We start from the raw sequence: 21402 nt of genomic DNA, 5'->3' as shown, positions 1-21402 counted from the left end.
GAGTCCAGCCCGGTGTGGGTAGTGGGCTAAGTTTCCTCCAGATACCGCCCTTCGTGGCTACAGTCCGATCCCTGGCTTCCTCTGACCCACGGGTGAGACCGGCTCTCCGCATGTGGATCTGCAAGGTCAGGAGCTGCAAGTAACTCATACCCAGGCCCGATGAAGGGACTGGCCCCGGAGTATACGGAAATGAATTTAAAGAAGGGAGTGTGTTGGGCGCCTGGGTGGCTCAGTCGGTTAAGCGACTGCCTTCGGCTCAGGTCATGATCTCAGAGTCCCGGGATCGAGTCCCGCATCGGGCTCCCTGCTCGGCAGGGAGTCTGCTTCTCCCTCTGACCCTCCTCCCTCTCATGCTCTCTGTCTCTCATTCTCTCTCTCGCAAATAAATTAAAAAAAAAAAAAATCTTAAAAAAAAGAAGGGAGTGTGTTCTCACTCACCCTTCCCCAGGAGTGCCTTGGACTGGTTAGAATGGAGGTTCTTGGCCTTAATGAGCACGACCAGGAGGCGGTTGGCAGCCGGGAGGTAGCTGATGGACAGAAGGACCTCTCCAGTTCCCGCAGAGGGCTCCTGAGACAGAAAAGAGGGTGAAGGAGGGGGGCTTCGCTTAGGGGTGGCTTCTGACCCATCCATCGGCTAATGCTGAGGCTGGGGTCACACTGGACTTGCATCTGTCAGGCATCCTAGAAACCACTTATCCACAACGCTGCTTTCTTGCTGAAGGGAGGACGACACAGAGGAATTATATGTAGCATGTGCTTCAATAAGAGTTTCTCATTTGCCACAAAATGTGATTTTCCGAATATCATATATTCAAACCCGACATATAAAACAGATTGAAGAGATGCCCCTTAGGATGTGGCAGGGGCAGAGGGCCAGGACCCCTTCTCACCCTCCACCAGCACCCCCAACACGTTCTTGGGGTATCTTTAGAGAACACTAGGGTTCTATGGGGACACAGTTTGGGAACCACTGAATCAATCGGTCAGGCGCCGGGAGCTGCTGCGATTCATTACTCTGTTTGAGAAGATAATTCCTTCCAGCCCCTGTAGGGCTGAGAGTCAATAATGTGATGTACGGATGCTGAGCGGGGCCTTGCTTGGTCAACAGAATGGCCAACTGTGTCAATAAAAAAGCTGGGCACGCAATGGTAGGAAGGGCACCAGAGGCCACTGGCAATAAGTATGATCTGCAGGAGGTGCGGAGGCCTCCGCCAAGCGCCCAGCATGCCTCGCCTCCTTCCGTGGCTTTCCAGAGCATCTCCACTGAAATTCCGACAAGCATTTGTTTGGAGTTTCAACAAAACCCCCAGGGGACAAAAATGACCCAAAGAGCGGCCCCCCGACCCCAGGAGGAGGCAGATGTCACAGTCCCAAGGCAGTGCTAAGCGTGTAGACCCTAACACCGGACCATCTGGGTCTGAGCTCCAATCCTGCCATTCACGCGCTGTGTGCACTCCGGCATGTGACTTCACTTGCCCACGCCTCCAGGGCCTCATCTGTAAAATGGGAATGATAATACAACCACCCAAAGGGCCTGGCCCACGTGAAGCGCTTTGAGGATCACCATCGGTCATCAAGGAAGGAGAAGCAGCACTCTTCAAGATAATGATTAAGTGGGAATATTGTTTCTGGATGAATAAGAGCCAGTCTGGGCTTTGGGAGTGAGGCTGGATGAGGCTGGCCAGCCCTCTGCCTGGGTCACCCCTTTTCTCGGGGCGGGGGGGGAAGGAATGTCTTCAACGTGACCCCAATGATTCAACTGGTCCTAAGTAACTAGTCACGTGACAAAATGATTTGGGAGCTACCAGGGACTTTGGCAAGGACATGAGTCATAGCAGCGAAGACTAATTAAACACTTACTATGTGCTAGGTGCAATTGCATTATCCATCCCATTAGGCTGGAAGCCCTGGGGGAGGCCCTCCCCCTCCAGAGAAAGCTGGTTTACCAGCTGAATGAACCACAAGCCTCCATCCTCTTCCCAGGGCCCCCGGCTGTGATTCCAAATCACACACTCATTAGGGAACCTGCTGCAGAACAGCGGGGCTCCAGCTGAGAGTAGCTGTCAATTTTTATCAAGTTTCAGAGGCTGGGAAAGAAAGAAAAATAAGGCTAGGAAGAGAGGATAGCCAAATGGGGGGTAGGTGGGGAGTGAAAGTGTCCGGCAGGAAAGGTCCCGGCGGAGGGCGCCTCACAGGCACAGGGCTCGGTGGCGAGGCGACAGCACTGGACTTAGAGCCAGACCAACCTGGCCCCAAGGCCGAGATGGCGGTGTCCCAGCTGGGTGATCCTGCGTGGGTTACCCCACCACTCGAAGCCCCAGTCCCCACGTCTGTAAGGAGTCACAGTGTCGTTTCTGCCTGGCCGCTCTGAGAAAGGACCGAAGTAAAGTTCTAAGCGCAGCAACCGATAGATAGTAAGTACTCAAAAATGAATGCCCTTTGTAGTATTTTTATTACTCGAGCACAGGAGCCGGCAAACGTTTTCTGTAAAGGGCCAGGTAGTAAATACTCGGGGTTTTGTAGGCTATGCAGTCTCCCCCTACGGCACTGATCAGCTGGTTGAGACCAGCCCCGCAGAAGACTCCCTCTAGGCTCCCCTGTGGCAGGCCCTTGGATGAGGCCTTGACCCGAGGGCTTGAATAGCCACACACCGTCCTATGGCCTTGACCTCTCCGACCCTTCCCTGCCCCTGCCCGCCCCGTGAGGAATGCCCAGTCCCTCCCAGTCCCGCCCAGTCCCGCCCAGTCCTGCCACCCCAAGCTCCACCAACGGGTTTCAGCTTCCCTGGCAAGAGCTTCCCCTACCTTAACGGAAGTCTTCAGCTCACCCCACTGGGCGGCCCCCAGAGGCACAGACCCCCCGTCCAGGCCCAGGCGGAGCTCCCCGAGCACGCTGTGGCGGGAGAAGCGGTCGCAGGTCCGCAGGGTCAGCAGCAGCGTGGCTGTGGGGAGCTCCTCCTCCGCCAGGGGGAGCGCCAGGCCTTCCTCCCAGGCGGTATGCCGACGCCGCTTCTTCAGGGCCGTCTGGGCCTCCACCGTGCCGGTCCTGTTGGCCACGCTGCCTTGGACGTAGCAGTCACAGCCTCCGTCGTGGTCGCTGGTCACAGCTGCAGCCAAGGAGACAGCAACACAGACGTGGGACTCGGCAAGGACAAGGGGAGGCGAGCGGCACGGGCCCGCTGGCAGCGGCCCGTCCAGCTTCACGGTCATGACCCCAGGTGTACGAGAGCCCCGGGGCTGACCACCGTGGCTTTGTGGACTCGCCTTAGAAACTGGAGCTCCCCTGAGGCGGCCCACGGCAGCGCCCGCTGGTCCCCGGAGAACAGGGACGGGACGGGACGGGGTGCGTCCCGGAGTCCTCCCGGCCTCATGCCCCTGAGGTGTCCCCAAGATGCCCGGGCCCCCGAACGAACGGCTGATGCCTCTTGTGCTCTGATTCTGTACTTGTTTGTTCTGTACTTTAAATACTTACCACACAACCATCTGTGATGTGCATCGCTTGGCCCCTACCTCTGTTGTTTTCTTATTCCGAACTTCGGTGTTTTTAATGCTTCCCAAGGTGGACTTATTCCAGAAACTTGTACCCCTGGTGCTTTTATGGCTGGCTGCTCAGTGGTCATCTGGGAAAGGGGAGCTGATCTTTCCCAGGAAGAGAAGGTGAAGGACTGAGGCCATGTATCCTGCTAGAACTCTCCACCGTGCTCCAGGGGAACTGGGTTTAGTCCCGGCTCCAGCACCAATAGCTGGAGTGATCTCAGACAAGTCAGCTGAGGTTGCTAGACCTCAGTTACCTAATCTGTTAAATGGGACTATTGTGAAGACCTAATGTAATAAACTATATGAAAAGGCTAAAAAAATCTTGAAAGAGAATAAAAAGGAAAAGCACCCCCTAAAAATATAAAATTTAATACAAAAGTCTAATTTCTCCTGCTCACAGCTCCCAACTCCCAGGAGCCATAGAATGGCCCATTGTTAGCCCCCAAGTTCTTTGCAAAGTCTCAGCTTTGTTTGCTGATGTTAAAGTGAATTGTTGGGGTAGAGACCAGGGACATCCTGACCCCCTTGGAAAGACTGCCCGGTTCTTGGATTACAGAAACTTTGCTGCGCATTTAGAACTCCCTCCATATCTAGCACAAAGCCCCATTCAATGTCAACAGCACCTGCAACAGAGATAGTTAGCTATTCCCCAAAACCCCCTTTCCTCTTTCTGCTGAGCACCCGCTGAGCCTCATTTCCCAGGCTCCTTGGCAGTCAGTGGCCATGCAACTGAGTTCTAGGATTGAGCAGGACTGATACATGTTCTGTGCAGGTCATGGCTTTTAAGGGGCGGTTGCACTCTCTCCCTCTCTTCCCACCTGCTAGATACAGATGACAAGGAGGCCTGAGAGGATTGGGGGGCCCCTGATGGGAGGAGCCTGGCCCCTGAATCACCACTTGGAGCCAAGATGTTTGCCAACCAGGATCCTCCACTTTGGATGTTATAGGAGAGGAGGGGGGAACCCCACACATTTCAGGGTCTGCTGGTTACAGAGTGCTCCCCCCAGCCACAGCTCCTCCAGGGGAGACGGGCACATGGAAGCCCGTGGAAGTCAAATAAAAGTAATACCTTCCAGACGAGTCACAAACAGTTCTGCCTTCTGCTGGTCATAGTCCACGCGGTAGTGAAGTTTGGGGGCTTGGTTCCAACTGGCGGCCTTCTCCGGGTTCCAGGCCTCCATGACACACACATCCTCCACCACACCTGTTAAGAGAGGAAAGGTCGTCACTGCCACCCACGCGAGGGTCCCGTTTTCCAGACCACATCTTTCCCACCTGTCACCTATGATGTGAATGCAAACCGAAAGCTCCCTAGCTGGGGGCCAAGTCGTGGTGGCCATGCCAGGGTGACACCTGTGGTCGTGGGATGACACTGTAAGGGACTGTCACTGCCCAGTGGGCAAGACATGGGCTTCGGTGTCATACCTGAGGTGCCCTGTAATAGTCATGTGACCCCGGACAAATGACTTCACAGTTTCCTCATCTTTACCATGAGAGTGATCGTAGTTCCTCTTTCCTAGAGCTACTTGCACGAAATGAAATAAAGCAGGGAAAGTACTTGGCCCAGGGCCCGGCCCCTGGTGAGCTTTCGGGAAGGGAAACTGTCACAGCCTGTGTGGTCCAGGCGCCCTGTTTTTGAGCTCAGCCCATCTCCAGCTCTGCCTCTCCCAGAGTCTCATCCCTGCTCCCCAGGTGTTTACGGCTGGAGATCAATGTGAGAGAAATGAGTCAGGAGGAGATGTGGGGGGGGGGCAAGGTCAGGGGTCATGGACGTGACTTCAGTGCAGGTAGAGTAAATGCTCGTGGAATGAATGAATGAGCGTAGCCTTAGTTCAGAAGTTCCTAAACCCACAAAGATGGCTCATTCTGCCCCCTCGCACAGGAACCAAACATCTGGAAGACCGTCATCAGTCAAACATACGACAGGAATTAGAGGGTCCAGCAGCTGTAGCAGACTCCACTTGAGGCAAATTGGAATTGTAAAAATTTTGATTTTTCAGAACAAATTGAGAGAGTAGATACTTGAAGGACTATTGAACTTTCAAAATGGCTTGTTAGGGGGTTCGCGCAAGTGGTGAACAATTCCCCTGGCTCATCTAAGTCAGGAACAGATCGACCAGGCTGTGAGCAACGCGTAAAGCGAGACCAACACGCACACAGGACCCACGCGGCTTCCGAGGGCGCCACACGGAGGACCACAGCAGGGTCGGTGCCAGAAGGGGCCTGCCTGGCACCAAGAGCTCTCCGCTCTCAGAGGACCTCAGCCTTCAACTTCAAAACCAAATCAAAACCAGACCAAAGCCGGCACCACTTGGAAAGGCAGGGACAGATTCAGCTTCTAGAAATGGGACGCTGAGCTCCACAGGGGCTGAGGACCGTCACAGGTGGGAGTAGGACATGTTCAGCATCATGGGGACAACGTCCAATCGATCTGGCACCCCCCTCTCCTGCACGCCCTTGCCTCTGGTCAGCATTTGCTGAAGACTCAATTCCTGATAGCTTTCTGTGGGGCCAGTGCTTGGCTTCTGGGGTGGGAAAAGGAATGAGGAGTGACGACAGAGAGAAGATGGGCTAATGCTCTGAATTCTTCCAAGTTCCAGACTCCGACACGCTCTCCTGCTCTTCCTGGTGGAGAGCATCCAATCCTGGTTTCATCTGGGCTCTGGAGGAATTAGGATTCTGATCACCCACCCTCAAGGCTCCTCAGGCAAGCTCTTCCCCACCCATCAAGCGTAAGCTCTCAAGTCCTCAATGGGCCTGTTTTCATCTATTTAAAATGTAGGCTACTTGGGTTGCTCAGTTGGTTAAACATCTGCCTTCGGCTCAGGTCATGATACCGGGGTCCTGGGATCGAGCCCCGAATCGGGCTTCCCGCTCAGCGAGGAGTCTCCTCCTTCCTCTCCCTCTGCCCCTCCCCCTCCTCATGCTCGCTCGCTCTCAAATAAATAAATTTTTAAAAATCTTTAAAATGAAAATAAAATGTAGACTAGAGGCTAAAAGTGAAGCAGCTTCGTTCATGCCACAGGCACTTTGTGAATTTGTTCTTGAAGAAATTCCTGACTAATCACTGTGGTCCTGGGTGGGTTTTGGGGGGGTCCCGTTCACCGGCTAGCATGGCGTACAGTTGGACCCAGGCCAGGAGATGCATAAAAATCGGGGTCCAAGTCAGAACTAGTTCTGCTGCTTCCTTTTCTGCCATCCCCCTGTCCAACCACATAAACAAAACCCCCAAACCACACAACACCCCGTTCTCCCAGCTGTATTTCTTGCCTCCTTATGAGAGCATGCTCCTCTGGGTTAGGGACAGTGTCTGCTTGGCGCATCTGCCCCAGTGCCCAGCATAGCACTTGACCCTAAAGGTGTTACATCTTGAAGTCCATACTGATGAGAAGGAGAAGAGAAACACCAAAGTAACAGCATGTTGTGCTCGCGTCCTTTGTGCCACTCCCTGGGCTGAGCGCTTTACATGCATCATTTTATTCGCACTTCACAACAGCCCTCCGGGGCAGATAATAGTGCAGTCCCATTTTATGTGTGAGGAAACGGAGGCCCAGAAAGGTTAGCAACATGACCGAGGCCACCCAACGAGTACATGAAAGGGCAGAGAATTGAACCCATGACTCCGGAAGCCCGTGATCTAATCTCAACTCCTCTACACGACTTGAAAAGGACTCTTCGCTGCCCAGTGGGAAGCCGGGGGCCCTGGAGGGAAGCAATGTAGCAATATGTCTGCAGGAATAAAGCACTGTGGTTCCGAAGCCCTGGGCCCACCTGCTTGCCCAGCGTCAAATGCTCTGGACGCGGGGGCTGGCCATCCCCAGCATCTACAGAGACGTCTTTAGTCCACCCGTCCCCCCCGCGCCGTGCTGGCTAGAGGGGAACCACAGGCAGGAGACCCCTACCGTTCTGAGGAAGGATGAACAGCTCCTCTGTGACCTGCTTCTTGAGACGGCTGTCATTCGGGGCCTGGGGGCTGGCAGGTGCAGCAGGCTCCTCCGTGGTCCTCAGGGTGTAGTCTGCATAGTTGATGACTTCTGGGGCTGTCACAACTGGCCGGGGTCCGTAGATGTCTGGGAACTTGAGGAGGGCTCGGGGCTGGACAGGCTCCGTGGACTTTTTAACATTGAACTGCAAACACACATCACTCTGATTAGCCAACGAGAGGAACTCCCGCCTGGGTGCTACACACAGAGAGGAGACCCCATGACCTAACCTGTCACAAGAGGCAGAGCGAGGCCTGTGGTTCCTTTCTGCTCTTAGGGGTGCCACCCCGGAAGCCGAAATGTCACCTCCAAACCCACCAGAATCCCCGACATCATGAGTGGTGGCAGCCCTGTTCAGCTGTCCCTCCTCCCCCTGTCCCTTGATCCTCTGCTGTGCTCCCAGGGGTTATCACCCAGGCCACTTGCCTCTGGTCGCTTCCCCCTTCCTCTTCCACCCAGTGGCTTAGAGGTGCCAGGGGTCCCACCACACTTGGAACAAAATCCAAACTTCCAGCAGCGACCTAGAAGCCCTTGCCCGACCCAGCCGTACTCACCTTTCTGACGTTGCCCCAGAATCCTCCCTTCAAACCACTGACCTCCCTGCCTCTCGAACAGGCTGAACTCTTTCTGGGTCTGATTTCTGGCCCCCGACCCCTCCACCGAAACCACCCCCTCCGCACCTGCTGTAAATTAAGTTCCTCCCCCACGCCTGTCCCTTCCCTTTCCCCACACGCTGCTCTTTGCCTGATAGCCTTGAGCTCACCCAACACTGTTGTGGTCATAGGTTGCTCTGTTTGTAGCCAGTCCTGTGTGAGCTCCGTAAGCCCAGGGATTATGTCGTCTTGCTCCTTCTGTGCCCCTGGTGCCTGCGGAGTCTGCTCACAGGGAGTATGCAATACGAAACTGGCTAGGGCTGCCGTGCTTAGTTGCATGGTTTGTGCACTGCATAAAGGAGCCTAGATGAGAGGCCAGTGGGGGTCAAAATGCAGTCTGTGCACCACTTGCCCAGCTGTGCACCCGGAAGTAGGGACTTAGTCCCCAGGGAAGGAAAGGCATCTTTTTCTTTACACAAACGGCCGCTTGCTTGTGAAGCTTTAAGTCTGCAGGGCTGCCTCACACAGACGAGTGGAATCTTCCATCTCTGTCTCCCTTAGGGACTTGAGATATCTGCTACCTGAGGGACTCAAACTTATATACCAGGCAGCAATATCAGAGGTCTGCCCAGTCCCCAGGAAATCAGGGACTGAGGGCCAGACCTGGAGCTCAAAATGCTGGCTGGGTAGCCCATAAAATAGCCCTCAGGTTAGGGCAGGTACAGAGCCGTGGCCGAGTCCCCCGAGAAGCCTCCTGCCTCCCTCGCCGGTCCTCCTGTCTCTCCCCTCTCTGTGGCTGCTGGACGGGCCAGCCAGGGGTCAAGGCTGCTTCCTCCAGTGACAGGGGTGACCCAGGGACTGGGGCGTGGGGGCAGGGGGAGGGGAGGGGGTAATGCAGTCCTGGAGGGGGACAGCACTTACAAGTTCACACTGTTTCAGAGAGTGTGTTCACAGTGTTTGCATGCTCTACATTCCACTATCCCGGGATAAATCCTGGACATTCTGCCCTCACTGCCACTCTGTCCCCGACCGTTCTCGAGGGAGGCTGGACCTTGGTGACAAGGCATTCCTAACTCATGCACTGGATAGCACCAGGACTCCAAGGGCCAGAGACAGGAGCTGCTGTCTCCTGGCCACCATGCGGGTCGCTGCCCTTTTTCTCCCGAACTCCCTAAGGGACTTGGAGGGGGTAAAACACTTCATTCCTCTCTCGGAATCCTCTCCACCGACGACAGTACAACCAAGCAGGGCACCTCTATCCCGACCTCTGCTGAGTGTGCCTGCCACGGGCGGGCTCAAAAAGCAGTTCTGACTTCAGTGGAACGAAGCTGCCCACGAGCAGACAGTGGGGGTGGCAGCAGGATTATCCTAGATCAGCCTGACCCCAAAGCCCACTGCCACTGTGGCTCCCGACCCCCTTCCCACCCTCCAGCCTTTGCCAGGCCCAACACCCACCTGTCAGAAACGTTTGTCGCTGTTAGACACAGTGGGACCCGTATGATTTGCAAAATCGGGTCCCCTTTGCACCCTCACCCCATTGACCGTGTCACTGGGCATCAAGGGGCCTGGCTCCTGGTGCTGACTCGACCGCCAGAGCTGAGCAACTCTGGGCGGGTCATTTCACCTCTCTGAGGTGTCCCCTCGAGGGACAGGTGATTTCAAGGCTGGTTCCACTCCCACATTCTGAGCTCCGAAGAGGTGGGAGACACAGCTCTTGATTTGCGGGTGCAGGTGATCTGGGGAGTCGATCACCCACTGGACAGTAAATAACAGGTGTATTTGGTAGTTGGGGCGGCAGTTACCGAAGTGGGCAGCAGGCAGACTGTGTATGTGGCCACGGGGAGGGGGGGAGCGGATGGTGCACGCAGGGGGCAAGCAGGGGTCTGGGAGGCCAGGGAGGGCGTCAGGGAAGAGCTAGGGCATGAGCTAGACCTTGAAGGAGGGGCGATTGGAAAGCGGGGTGGCGAGTTGGGGGGTTGGGGGGAGGCTGTGCTCCTGACTTGAGCAACGACTGATGTCCCCATGTCTTTTTATCCTCCACAAAGTGGCGCCTACCTCCAATATCTCATCCAAGTCTGGGTTATCTTTGTTATACTATCGCACAATGAAGAAACAGAGGCTCAGGAAGTTCAAGGTCATATAACTTACAAGTGGCGTATAATTGGGCCTCCAGATACTTTGACTCCAAATTTGCATCACTTCCACAGCCCTGCAGGTGCTTCTCAAAAAAAAAAAGTCCCCGCATGTCTTGGACGCTGAACGCTAAGTGGTGACGGCAGCTTCCAGGTTCGGGCCCCTGCTGTTCCCTCCTGTTCATCAGCCCGAAGGCGCTCAGCTTCCCACTGGCTGATGGACACCCAGCCCCTTCTCGGAGACACCCTATCTGTCACTTGTTGGGTCCAGGACTAAGATTGTTTGGCTGGTTTGGGGGATATTTTTATGGTTTTATATTCGATTTCATCCCAGTTCAATCATTTCAGAAGTGGCCTATGTTGAATGATTTCCAGTTTGATCAAACTTGGCTGGTTCTGCATTTTTCATGGGAAAATAGTCACTGGGCTCATTTCTGAGTGAGATTCGCTCTGTGTTGCCTCAAGTCTCTGCAGGGCCTGGGTCGGCCTTCCTCCCTACTCAGTGGGTCTTAATTTGTGTGCCTCTGATGAGCTCAGGAGCCTGTGACAAGAGCTTAAGATGCAGCCCCAGGGCACAAAGTTGGGGTTTTCTTGGGTGTCCGCCAATATCCACTGCCTCCATGCTGCCTTTCCTCCAGATCACCAGGTTTTCCAAGTCCCACCATAGCCCCAGCTGTGGGGTGGCGGGGGGTGGGGGTACCTGTTTAGCCTGATCTTTTTTTTTTTTTTAAGATTTATTTATTTATTTATTTGAGAGAGAGAGAATGAGAGAGAGCAAGCACATGAGAGGGGGGAGGGTCAGAGGGAGAAGCAGGTTCCCTGCTGAGCAGGGAGCCCGATGCGGGACTCGATCCAGGGACTCCAGGATCATGACCTGAGCCGAAGGCAGTCGCTTAACCAACTGAGCCACCCAGGCGCCCCATGTTTAGCCTGATCTTATCAGGTCTTGGGTGCTGTTTCCACCACGGGTTGGCACCTGTCCTGGAAAGCCCACCCAGACAGAATGGAAGGACTTGCATTTCACAGTAATAGATGAGATCCTCTCCCCGGCAGGACAGGAAGCCTGTGGCCCTATCTGGCGAAGACAAGATGAGCCAGCCTTAGGGCAAAGTTGACATGGTGGACAGCAGGATGGGGAGAAAAAAGGAAGCTGTGTTTCCAGTGACAGTGTCCTCAAACCACTGAGTCAACCAGGCCTGGTATCCCACCTCTGCACCGCAAGTCACACGAGCTATATGGTCCTTATTGTTTACGCTGGCTGGGATTGGGGTCTTTGGGATTTGCAACCGGGAGCCTCGTGAACTGAGGCATCGCATTGTTCATGAGCATCCCAGGACACCGTGACTGGTGCAGAGGAATGCCTCGGGTAAGGCACCATTCCCGACTCCTGAATGTCGGGGCATCCGGCCGAAGGCAAGTCCCTGCCCCGCCTCGGTGAGAGCCCGTGTGGACGAGAGCTCCCTGAAGTGCAGAGTGATTTATAGGCCTTCACTGGGCCCAGAGCAGAGTCTGATGGCCGCTATAGGTCTCTCCAGGTAGGAAAAGCACCGGCTGTTACCTATCCCGTTCTCTCGTCCAACTTTATTTATTGCATTTCAAAAGCCTTGTTCCACCACATCTTTCCAGTGCGTCTATGTTTCCACTTTTAACAGCTGGGACTTCAGTGCCCAAGAGGCAGAAAAGAGGTTTGGGAGTGAGGGAGGGGGGCTGAGAAAGCACCCTGAGTGCGGCTCAAGCAAGAATGGCCAGGAGGGAGGCGCAGGGGGGAGCGGACCCCCCAGAGAAGGGCCTGCGCTCCAGCCTAACCCCACATGGCAGGAGGAGCAGCATTTGGAAGTGGGGATCCTCCCTCCACTGTCCCTTGAATCCAGGGTGGAAATATCGGTGCTGAATGAATCAGGGAGAGTTTCGGGGGTGGGGGGCAGACGTTCAACAATGAAGGAAGGCCCCATGTGCTGGCATGACAGGTATGGGGACAGGAGGCCCCTCTGATGGGTCTCTGCATATCCTCCTGGTCTCGTCTGTCTCTGGGGCCTCAGGCTGCTTGTTCCTGCCCACCATGGACTCTAAGCAGCTTCACCAGGTCTCGTGTCACGCCCATCCCACTCCCCTCTTGCCACCTGTCCTGGGGCTTCTTGGTGGTGGATGAGGCGTGTGAGAAACCCAGGGACACTCTGGGCCCACCCAAGGGCAACCCTGATGTGCCAAGAATTAACACTCCACGGGGTCAGGGGCCCAGGGGGGCTTGATCATGGGGAGCTGGAAGCCAGACCTGAATTCTTCTCCTCTCCTCCTTCTTACACCTCCCAAAAGTATCTTCAGTCACCTCTCGGAAGATGACACCTCCAGCAATTGCCCTTGATGCCAGGTGGTGGCCAGCTCAGTAACGCCCCTACGTGTGGCCTCCTCCTCCCCTCCCTCCTACATCTCTTCTCTTCGCACTTCCTGCTGAAGAGCAGCATGGACGCCTCAGGGCAGGCTCAGCTTTCCCTAATCCAGCCTAAGACAGATGGCAGGGAGAGGGGGGCGAGCCTTCATTTAATGAACAAATATTTATTGAGCCCTACTATAGGCCAGGTCCTATGCTAAGTGTTAGGAACACAGACGTGAACAAGACAGATGCTGTCCTTCCCTTATGGGGCCTGTGTGGGAAAAAGAGAAATTTATTATGCAGTTAATGATCTGTAAACAAACGCTTAACCTTACCAGAGCCGTTAGGAGACCTCTTTCGTGACATGATTAATTTTTTCACCTAAGACTGTTTATTAAATTGGGCTTTTGTGCTAGGGCATTCATCCTAAAGCATTGCAGCACCCAGGACACTACGGGTGGGCAAAGCAGACCCTGGCAGGGAAAGGGGATGGTTGGCTTCATCCCTTACACTTGAACTTAAAAAAGGGAGAGGACAGAGGGGAGAGAGTCAGACATAGAGCATTTGGATTATGCCAAACACAGATCACTGCATCTGGGGTCTGCAGCTAAGCAGAGCAAAGCCCCCCTCCAGCGGGGCTGGAGAAAGGAGCCTGTCAGCCTCTGTCCCTCTGGACCCTGACGCTGCTGGTTAGGCACACTGCCATGCAGCCCAGAATTTGAAATGGGGCCTGGTGGTCAGGTGTTCAAGTTTCAGAACAAGACAGCGTGGCTGGAGCCCACGTTCTGCCAATTACATGCTATATGATCTTGGGTCTGATTCATGAACCTCTCTGTGCCCCCAGTTTCTTCATTTGTAAAATGGCGATGCCGACAATAACACACCTATTTCCTGGGGTTGGACGGAGGATTAGCTAAGTGAACCGGGGTAAAGCTTTTAGCGCAGAGGTGAGCATAACAACCCCTCAACAAATGTTAGAAATACTCGTTTGACTCTGGAGTCTAGACCAGTGCTATGCAAGGTGGGGTTCATGCATTGGGGTCTGCCCATGAACTCTTTTGTGATGAGATGAGTTGATGTTAAAACGAAACAAAACAGGTTCTTCTCTCCCAGATGGTGTGAGAAGCTCTGGTGTAGACCAAGCTAGAGCCACTGTGGCAGGGGCCCCGAGGGGCCTCCTGGGCCCCTCACCTCCTGGATTGCACCACTTTGTGGAATTCTCTTCCCCTAAGTGTGGGCTGGACCTCGTGACTTGCTTCTGATGAAGAGAGTATGTGATGAGATATCACATGGGAGATTAAGTTGCAACAGAATTAGATTTCATCTTGTCTGCACCCTCTGACAAGCAGACTGTGATGTTGAGAGCTGCCTGGGGAGCCTGGGGAAACCCGGCTGGCGGCGGGGGGGAGAGTGGCCCGTGAGGAACTGAATCCTGCCAACAACTTGGAAGTAGGTCCTGCCCCAGTCGGACCTTGGGATGATCGCAGCCCTGGACGACATGACCCTGAGCCGGACAACCCGGCTACATCAGGACCAGATTCTTGACCTTCAGACACTGCGGCCTGGTGTTATTTTAAGCCACTAATTTGGGGGTTGATTTGTTAGGTGGCACTATATAACTAATACATCTGTTTGGGAGACTTTTCCAAGAAGGCATAAAAATGAGCAACTACTACACATCCACTGGAATGGCTAAAATGAAAAATGGCAACATCAAGTACGAGCAAGGATGGGAGACAATAGGAGTGTTCATACATTGTTTGGAAGGGAAAATAGGAAACCACTTTAGACAACTGGAAGTTTCGGACAAGATAAACTTCTATCTACCCTATGGCCCAGCAATTGCTCTCCTAGGTATTCATCCGAGGACAATGAAAATATATGTTTACACAAAGACTTATCCATGAATACTGGTAGTAACTTTACTCATACTGGCCCCACACTGGCATCAATCAGCCCATGTGTCCTTCAACAGGAAAATGGATAAGTAAATTGTGGCCTATTTTCATGATGGACTACTCCTCAAAAATAAAAAGAAATGAATTATGTGTATGCTCGACAACAGAGAAAAATCACAAAAATGTGCTGAAGGAAAGAAGGCACCATATGTAAGAATATATACTGCGTAATTCAATTTATATCACTACTGCTTAACTCAGAGGACACTGGCAATGATTGGAGCCATTTTTGCTTGTTACAACTGGCAGGTGGAGGCTGTTCCTGGGTGGAGGCCAGGAATGCTGCCAACCATCCTCCAATGCACAGGACAGGTCCCTACAACAAGGACTCATCCAGCCCAAAATGTCTGTAGTGCTGACTGAGAAACATTGATTTACACGTAGTTTTAGAACAGGTAAAACTAATCAATGGTGATAGAAATCAGAAGAGTGGGTGCTTCTGGGAGAAACGAGAGGTAAGAGGCATGTCAGAGGTGTGGTTACAGCCTACGGGATAAAATATTTGTCAAAACAGATGAAGCTATACACTTAGGATACGTGCATTTCACTGCATGTGAACTGTACCTCACTAATAATTTAGACAGGGAGAGGTGGATATAGATACACACACACCTCAATCCAAATTGCTGCATTAGGCTTTCTGAGATGGGTATAAGAATCTGAATGTTCAAGGAGCGCCTGGGTGGCTCAGTCGGTTAAGCATTTGCCTTCGGCTCAGGTCATGATCCTGGGGTCCTGGGATCGAGCCCCACGTCGGGCTCCTTGCTCAGCGGGGAGCCTGCTTCTCTTTCTGCCTGCCACTCCCCCTGCTTGTGCTCTCTCTCTCTCTGTCAAATAAATAAAATCTAGAAAGAATCTGAATGCTCAGCAAGTTTCCCAAGTGATTCCTACATACAGCCAGCTCAGAACTATCTGTGGACTTATACATAGGATCCACCGGTCTCTGGATCAGCGTTTCTCAAACTTCCCTTCCAAAGCAGCTCCAGAGGCAGAGAAAGTAACACATACTCCCGAGAGAGGGAAGTCTTCTGGAGCAATTGGGAATCTTTCTTGAAATCTCCAGTTCTATCATTAAAATTCCTGTGAGTTTTATATTTGGTGCCATGTGATTGTTTAAGGACAAAAATGTTTTAAATTATCACCAGGAAGGAAAAGTTGCACTTGTTTATCTTGTGACTTGAGATATTTCCCAGAACACTGGCTCCGCCTCCAACACACTCACATGCGCACGCTCTTACACACGCTCACGTGCACACGCTCTTGCACACGCTCACACACACGCACACGTGCTCTTACACACGCTCACACACACACATGCACGCGCTCCCCTAGTGGAGAAGCAGGATTCTCTCCCTAATGTCTGGACAATGGGCAGTAAGTCCATTAGGTCAAACTAACAGAAATAGTCATTTTTGCCTCTGGGGAAGGACCAACTCCTGGAGGCTGAATCTGTGAGTGGGAAGTCCTTCCAGCTATCCAGATATCTCTCCCAGAGAGAATTTGGGGTGCAGCCATAGAGGCTCTTAACCAGCCCAAAGGCTTGATCCCCACTGCCCATTCCCTCTAGAGAGCATCCTCACACACCTACAACTGGGTGAAGCTTCCTGGTTAAGAGGCTGCTTGTTAACAGCCCCGTATTAGTCAGGCAAGGCCACCGCTATGTAACAAACAACCCCCACACCTAAATGGCTGAGCACAATAAAAGCTGATTTCTTACAGTCTTAAAGGCTCCACTGACCCTTCTCCAAACTCGGAATGCCAGCCTCTTCCACCTTACGGGTCTGCCCCCTGTACCCTGCACTGTTCAGATATGAGCTCACCGAATCCCCACAATAACCCTATCAGGAAGTATTCCTAGGATCAATCGCATTTTCCAGATAGGACGCACCACCAGCTCGTGAGTGGTAGGGGCTCAATTCAAACCCAGGCAGACTCACTCCAGAGCCCTACACTGAACTGCTCTGCCCTGCTCCCGGCCCCTTTCTCACCTCCTCTCATCTCCAGTCATACTTTACCAAAGCTCACCGGGGTTTTCCCGCCACAGAGCCTAATGCCCAGGCCACTGGGACCCCAACTCTGGCCCCTATGCACCCTTTAGGCAGAGGAACAGGGTTGTAAGCGCTGCTTCCCGCACATGGATGTGCATAATTCCCACCTGCAGGAGTGAAAAATTCTGATTTTTCTGAAACCCCAAGGCCCGGGGGTTTGATTCCATGGTGGCAGGTAGAGCCTGGGGAACCTGCATGTCTGTGAAGCTCCCCAGCATGACTGTAATGTGGGTGGTCCCTGAGGCCCATGTGGGAACACCCTGGTTTCAGAAAGGCCTCAGAAATCCGGGTGGGATAGGTGTAGAAATGCCCTCTTGTGCGGTGAGCCACTCCTGGGCACAACCTCCCTGTCTCTCAGCAAGTCCCCTGGGCTCCCCGGTTCCTTGTCGGATAGATCTCCCACTCCAGAGGAACTGCTGGTACCAGATCTCTACTTCTTAGAGGCTTATGGGCAAATCCACAGGGTCAGGTCCCCGGGGGGAGGTTGTACTCTGGGCGGGGTGGGGTAGGGTGGGGGGGGAGGCATACTTCCAGCTGCGAGGTTGAAATTTACTTTGAAGGAGCAGCTCGTCTTCGGGTCCAGGCGCCACACAGTGTTTCCATGGCAACCCAGCCACCGCTCCATCTTTCAATATCCCTTCCAACACCTCCTCTTCTGTTTGTTGCAAGTCTGTGTCCCTGATCCCTTTTCAACTCCCCCTCCCTTGGGACTCACTTGCTACTTTCTTTCCCCTCCTTTGTTACTTTAAAATCTAAAAAGGCTAGTTTGTGGTCTACCCAGAACATGCCCTGACCCCTTGCTGGTACAGAATGGCAGACCACGAGGTGCAACAGACAAGGTTTGTCCATGAATTAGCCTCGCTGTCAGTTGCGTAAATGTGCCTCTTGGCCGGACAAGAACGAGACCCAACTGAAAATAGCAGCCAGCCCAGTGCCGACCCTTTCTCTGCTGGTCGTCATTTATCCCAATCATTTGTTCAACATCTGTGAAATCTCTAGATGCCGGTCAGCAGCAGGAACAACACTGTCTGGTCACTTCCCTTGTGGAGTGAGCATCACCAGGGAAGTAGAAAGCAAGAAGTCACTAGATGCAAAAAAGGCAATCTCAGGGACAGATGGTTATGGGGGGTGAGGGGGAGGGGAAGTGGTGTCCACTTAGAATGTGAGGGTCAGGAAAGGCCTTCTGAGCTAAAATTGGGGGGCAAAAACCCTCTCTAGCATTAATCATGCGTCGGATACAGGTATAAGTGGTTTATCTGGAGGGTTCCATTTAAACCTCACAACCTCCTGAAGAAGGTGTTCTTAATTATCCCCACTTTACAGAGGAGGACATTGAGGCACAGAGGGCCAAAGTCTGAAGTCCCACAGTTCCCTGGATGCAGAGCTGGTATTCGAACCCCAGCACATGGCCATGGAGCTTGCAGGCTTTACAGCTTGACCATGAACTTCCTTGCCTGGGTGAGACCAAGGAACCAAAGATAACGATGGTCTGTTATCTTTCTAAGGTGTTGGGTAGATCTAAGGAGAAGCCACCGGGGCCGGAGGACAATGTCCCACCTCTGCCCTCTGACCCCAGCTATCCGTACATTCTTTCCATCAATCACTGTTTGAGATTGAGAACCTGACTTGACGGAGCCCACAGCAGACACGGGTCCCAGCCCTTGCACACTGTGTGTGGGGAGAGGAGCGGGCAGTGGGGGGTTCGTATAATAATAAACACTGTGATGAGATCAGCAGTGTGAGACAGATTCTTAGAGGAGCACATCACAACACCTGGGGGCGGATCTCAGGGTGAGTGGTATGCGTTGAAAGGAGGAGGTTTTCAGGAAGATTTTGAGGTTCTAACTTTGGGTTGGGCACTCCCCCAAGTAGGAACGGTGGTTTGGCGGTGGAGAGGTGGGAGAAGGGCATCCTGGACCGAGGCTGTGGCTTGAAAGTCTACAGTGTGTGCAGAGAACAGTGGGGACAACTAAAGCTTAAAGCCCCACGAGCAGAGGAGGGACGGTGAGTGTTGCGGTTCTCCCAACATTTCCAGCGTAAACAGAACTCAAAAAACAAAAGCATTCTGTGGGACCAAAAGCCACAAAATGGCAAGACCCTGCCTAGAGATTTCCTTCTCCTAGGGGGTCCCCGCGTTAACTTCATTAGTCAATCACAATGGCTGAATGGGCAGCATGGCTGCCACCTCTGGACCACTCTGGACTTCGAGATGCTCCTCGAAGCACTACAGACATTACCTCACACAACCTCACACAACCCTATAGATAAGTGCCTAATAGTTTCCCTACTCTACACCTTCATATTAATAAATAAAAACAGCCTAATTCTTTACAAAGGAGGAAACTGGGGCTCAGGGAGTTTGAAATTTGTCCAAGATCCTCCAGCTAATGTATGACTGCTCTGGACTTGGAAGCCAAGTCCCCCCAAAGCCACGACTGCTGACCACAACAGGACACAGCATGGTTCCCTGGGGGCCGTCTCTGGATACCACCCATAAACAGGTGGAAATGGAGATGTCCAGCGAGTTTGCTTTTGATTTGCTGGCAGGCGCCGTATCATTAAACCGATAACCCCACTCCCCTCCCCACCCAGTTGTCCCGGGTTTTTTAATGAAGTGTCTGGATGTTTGGGCAGCAGCTTTGTTACCGCTCTCGGTCTTGAACATGGGCTTGACATTTTTGTGCCGAAAATGTGTCTGTCTCTGTCTCTGTGACAGGAGCTAAGACAACCGCAAGACTATGTTGTAAGCTCATCAGCATCCATCCTAAGCGTTGTTTCGAAGCCAGGATGTTTGAAAGGTCAGAGAAAACCCCTCTGGTCAGTAGCCTGTGGCTCAAACTCAGTCTTGCCACCCCATCCAGCCCATCCTTATTCTCCATCTCCAGCCGCCATAGCAGGGCTGTGGCCATGGTGCCAATGGGACTGACTCCAAGCCCAATCTCAGCCCAACTTTAACTGTCAGAACTTTTGCCCCCCACGCCCACTGTCTTGGTTTCCCGGGGCCTTCAAAGTCTTTCTGTGAAACCATGTCCATGTCTAGAAGGAAGATCTCAGTCTTGCCTCATCAACAATTTCTGTAGGATGAGAACACAGATGTTTAATGTTGGTTTCTGTGGCCTTAAGCAACTGTCCGTTTGCATACTTAAAGACATTTTTTCTCAGTTTCTTATCTGTGGGTGCCATGTCTCTAATGTCGGAACGTCATTTTGGCATGAAAGACTGAGAAATCTGGTTATACGCCAGTTTCCTTGACATTGAATTCAGGATCATCTTTCAGAACAAGCTACAGGATTTTTTTATTCGAAGATGCTTGACAATTGATGAAACTATTGACAAAGGCAACAGTGTTTAAACTTGTTGTTAAGCCGATACATTACAAACATGAGCTAAGGTACTGAAATTTGATACTTTTTTTTTTCCCCACTTAAAAGATCAGAGCACACAGATGGTTAAGCGTCTGCCTTCGGCTCAGGTCACGATCCCAGGGTCCTGGGATCGAGTCCCGCATCGGGCTCCCTGCTCCTTGGGAGCCTGCTTCTCCCTCTGCCTCTCTCTCTCTCTCTCTCTCTCTCTGTCTCTCATGAATAAATAAATAAAATCTTAAAAAAAAAAAAGATCAGAGCACATTCAAGGTTATTCTCATAATATTATGCCTCCTTCGCACATTTGCATTCTGACAAGCTTTTCTGAGTGGGAGAGAAAGGAGGCAAATTCTGAAAAACCCCTGAGCTTGGGAATGTCATCCGTCACAGGTGATGCCTTGCTGCACACACGTGCAGAGAACCGCTGAGTGAAGACATCCATCCACTTCTGGGCAGACACTTGGAAAGCACCTCATTTTCCAACCCGGTGGTTTAGAAAACAGCCCCGTTGTAAAGTGACCTCAAAACAGGACCGTGACTGTTTTACCAGATCCTCCTTATCTTTTGGTTTTAAGCCCAAACCCTCCAATTTCTGGTCACTAACACAGAAATCTACACACACTTGTTGCCCACTACGTACTCACCCACCCTTAAAGCCAACGCAAGATGCATGAATACGTCCCTGCCCTCAGGAACCTGTTTACTATGCCATGGTGGAGACGAGATATTTCATAGATGAGAAAGACGAACCGCTTATGTTAGAACTCCCCTGTGCCCCTGGCAGCCCTGACTAATTGGTTAAAACATTCTCTAACTGCCCTGCTCAGACAGGGCCTGTTCTGCTCAGGGCTCCGGGAAGCCACTAGAAATGAATAAAAATTGGTATACAGGATGAAAGCTAGAGGCTAGATGCTTTCCCTGATGCATGCGTATAAAAAGGTAAGTAAGGGGCGCCTGGGTGGCTCAGTCGTTAAGCGTCTGCCTTCGGCTCAGGTCACGATCCCAGGGTCCTGGGATCGAGTCCCGCATCGGGCTCCCTGCTCCTTGGGAGCCTGCTTCTCCCTCTGCCTCTGCCTCTCTCTCTCTCTGTCTCTCATGAATAAATAAATAAAATCTTTAAAAAAAAAAAAAGATTGGGAAATGGCTAGTGTCTATATCCAAAAAGAGAATTCTTTAAAAAAAAAAAAAAAAAGGTAAGTACGTATTGAAGGTAATTTCAAAGGGCCATATGTCTTGACGACATGCTGCAAAAGTCTATGGAGGAGGTCCTCATCGTTCGTGAGGTCAGAGGAGGCTCCCGGCAAGAGAGGCTTCAGCCCAACATTCAAGGATAACTATAGACAGGAAAGACAGGGGTAGCTCAAATGGAGAGAGTGAAACAATGTGGACAGAGGGGTGCACATCTGGGGCCCAGGGAGT

At 52.5% G+C, this 21402-nt stretch overlaps 1 protein-coding gene across 1 annotated transcript in view; it reads right to left on the bottom strand.

Annotated features, from left to right (window-relative positions):
* SYT13 (synaptotagmin 13) overlaps nucleotides 1-21402 on the bottom strand; it is a 37656-nt gene that overhangs the window by 1802 nt on the left and 14452 nt on the right. The window contains exons 2-5 of the mRNA XM_045893850.1: nucleotides 7439-7664; nucleotides 4606-4740; nucleotides 2805-3106; nucleotides 439-568 (exon numbers count right to left, since the gene is read on the bottom strand). Coding sequence (XP_045749806.1) covers nucleotides 439-568; nucleotides 2805-3106; nucleotides 4606-4740; nucleotides 7439-7664 — 793 coding nt within the window. The remainder of the gene's footprint in view (nucleotides 1-438; nucleotides 569-2804; nucleotides 3107-4605; nucleotides 4741-7438; nucleotides 7665-21402) is intronic.

The sequence above is a fragment of the Mirounga angustirostris genome, unplaced genomic scaffold (genome assembly GCF_029215605.1).
Source record: "Mirounga angustirostris isolate CCGP_5_RB_7025 unplaced genomic scaffold, mMirAng1.0.hap1 SCAF_13, whole genome shotgun sequence".
NCBI lineage: Eukaryota > Metazoa > Chordata > Mammalia > Carnivora > Phocidae > Mirounga > Mirounga angustirostris.
Note: the sequence above shows the minus strand (reverse complement) of the source record. Positions and strands in the feature narration are given on the sequence as shown.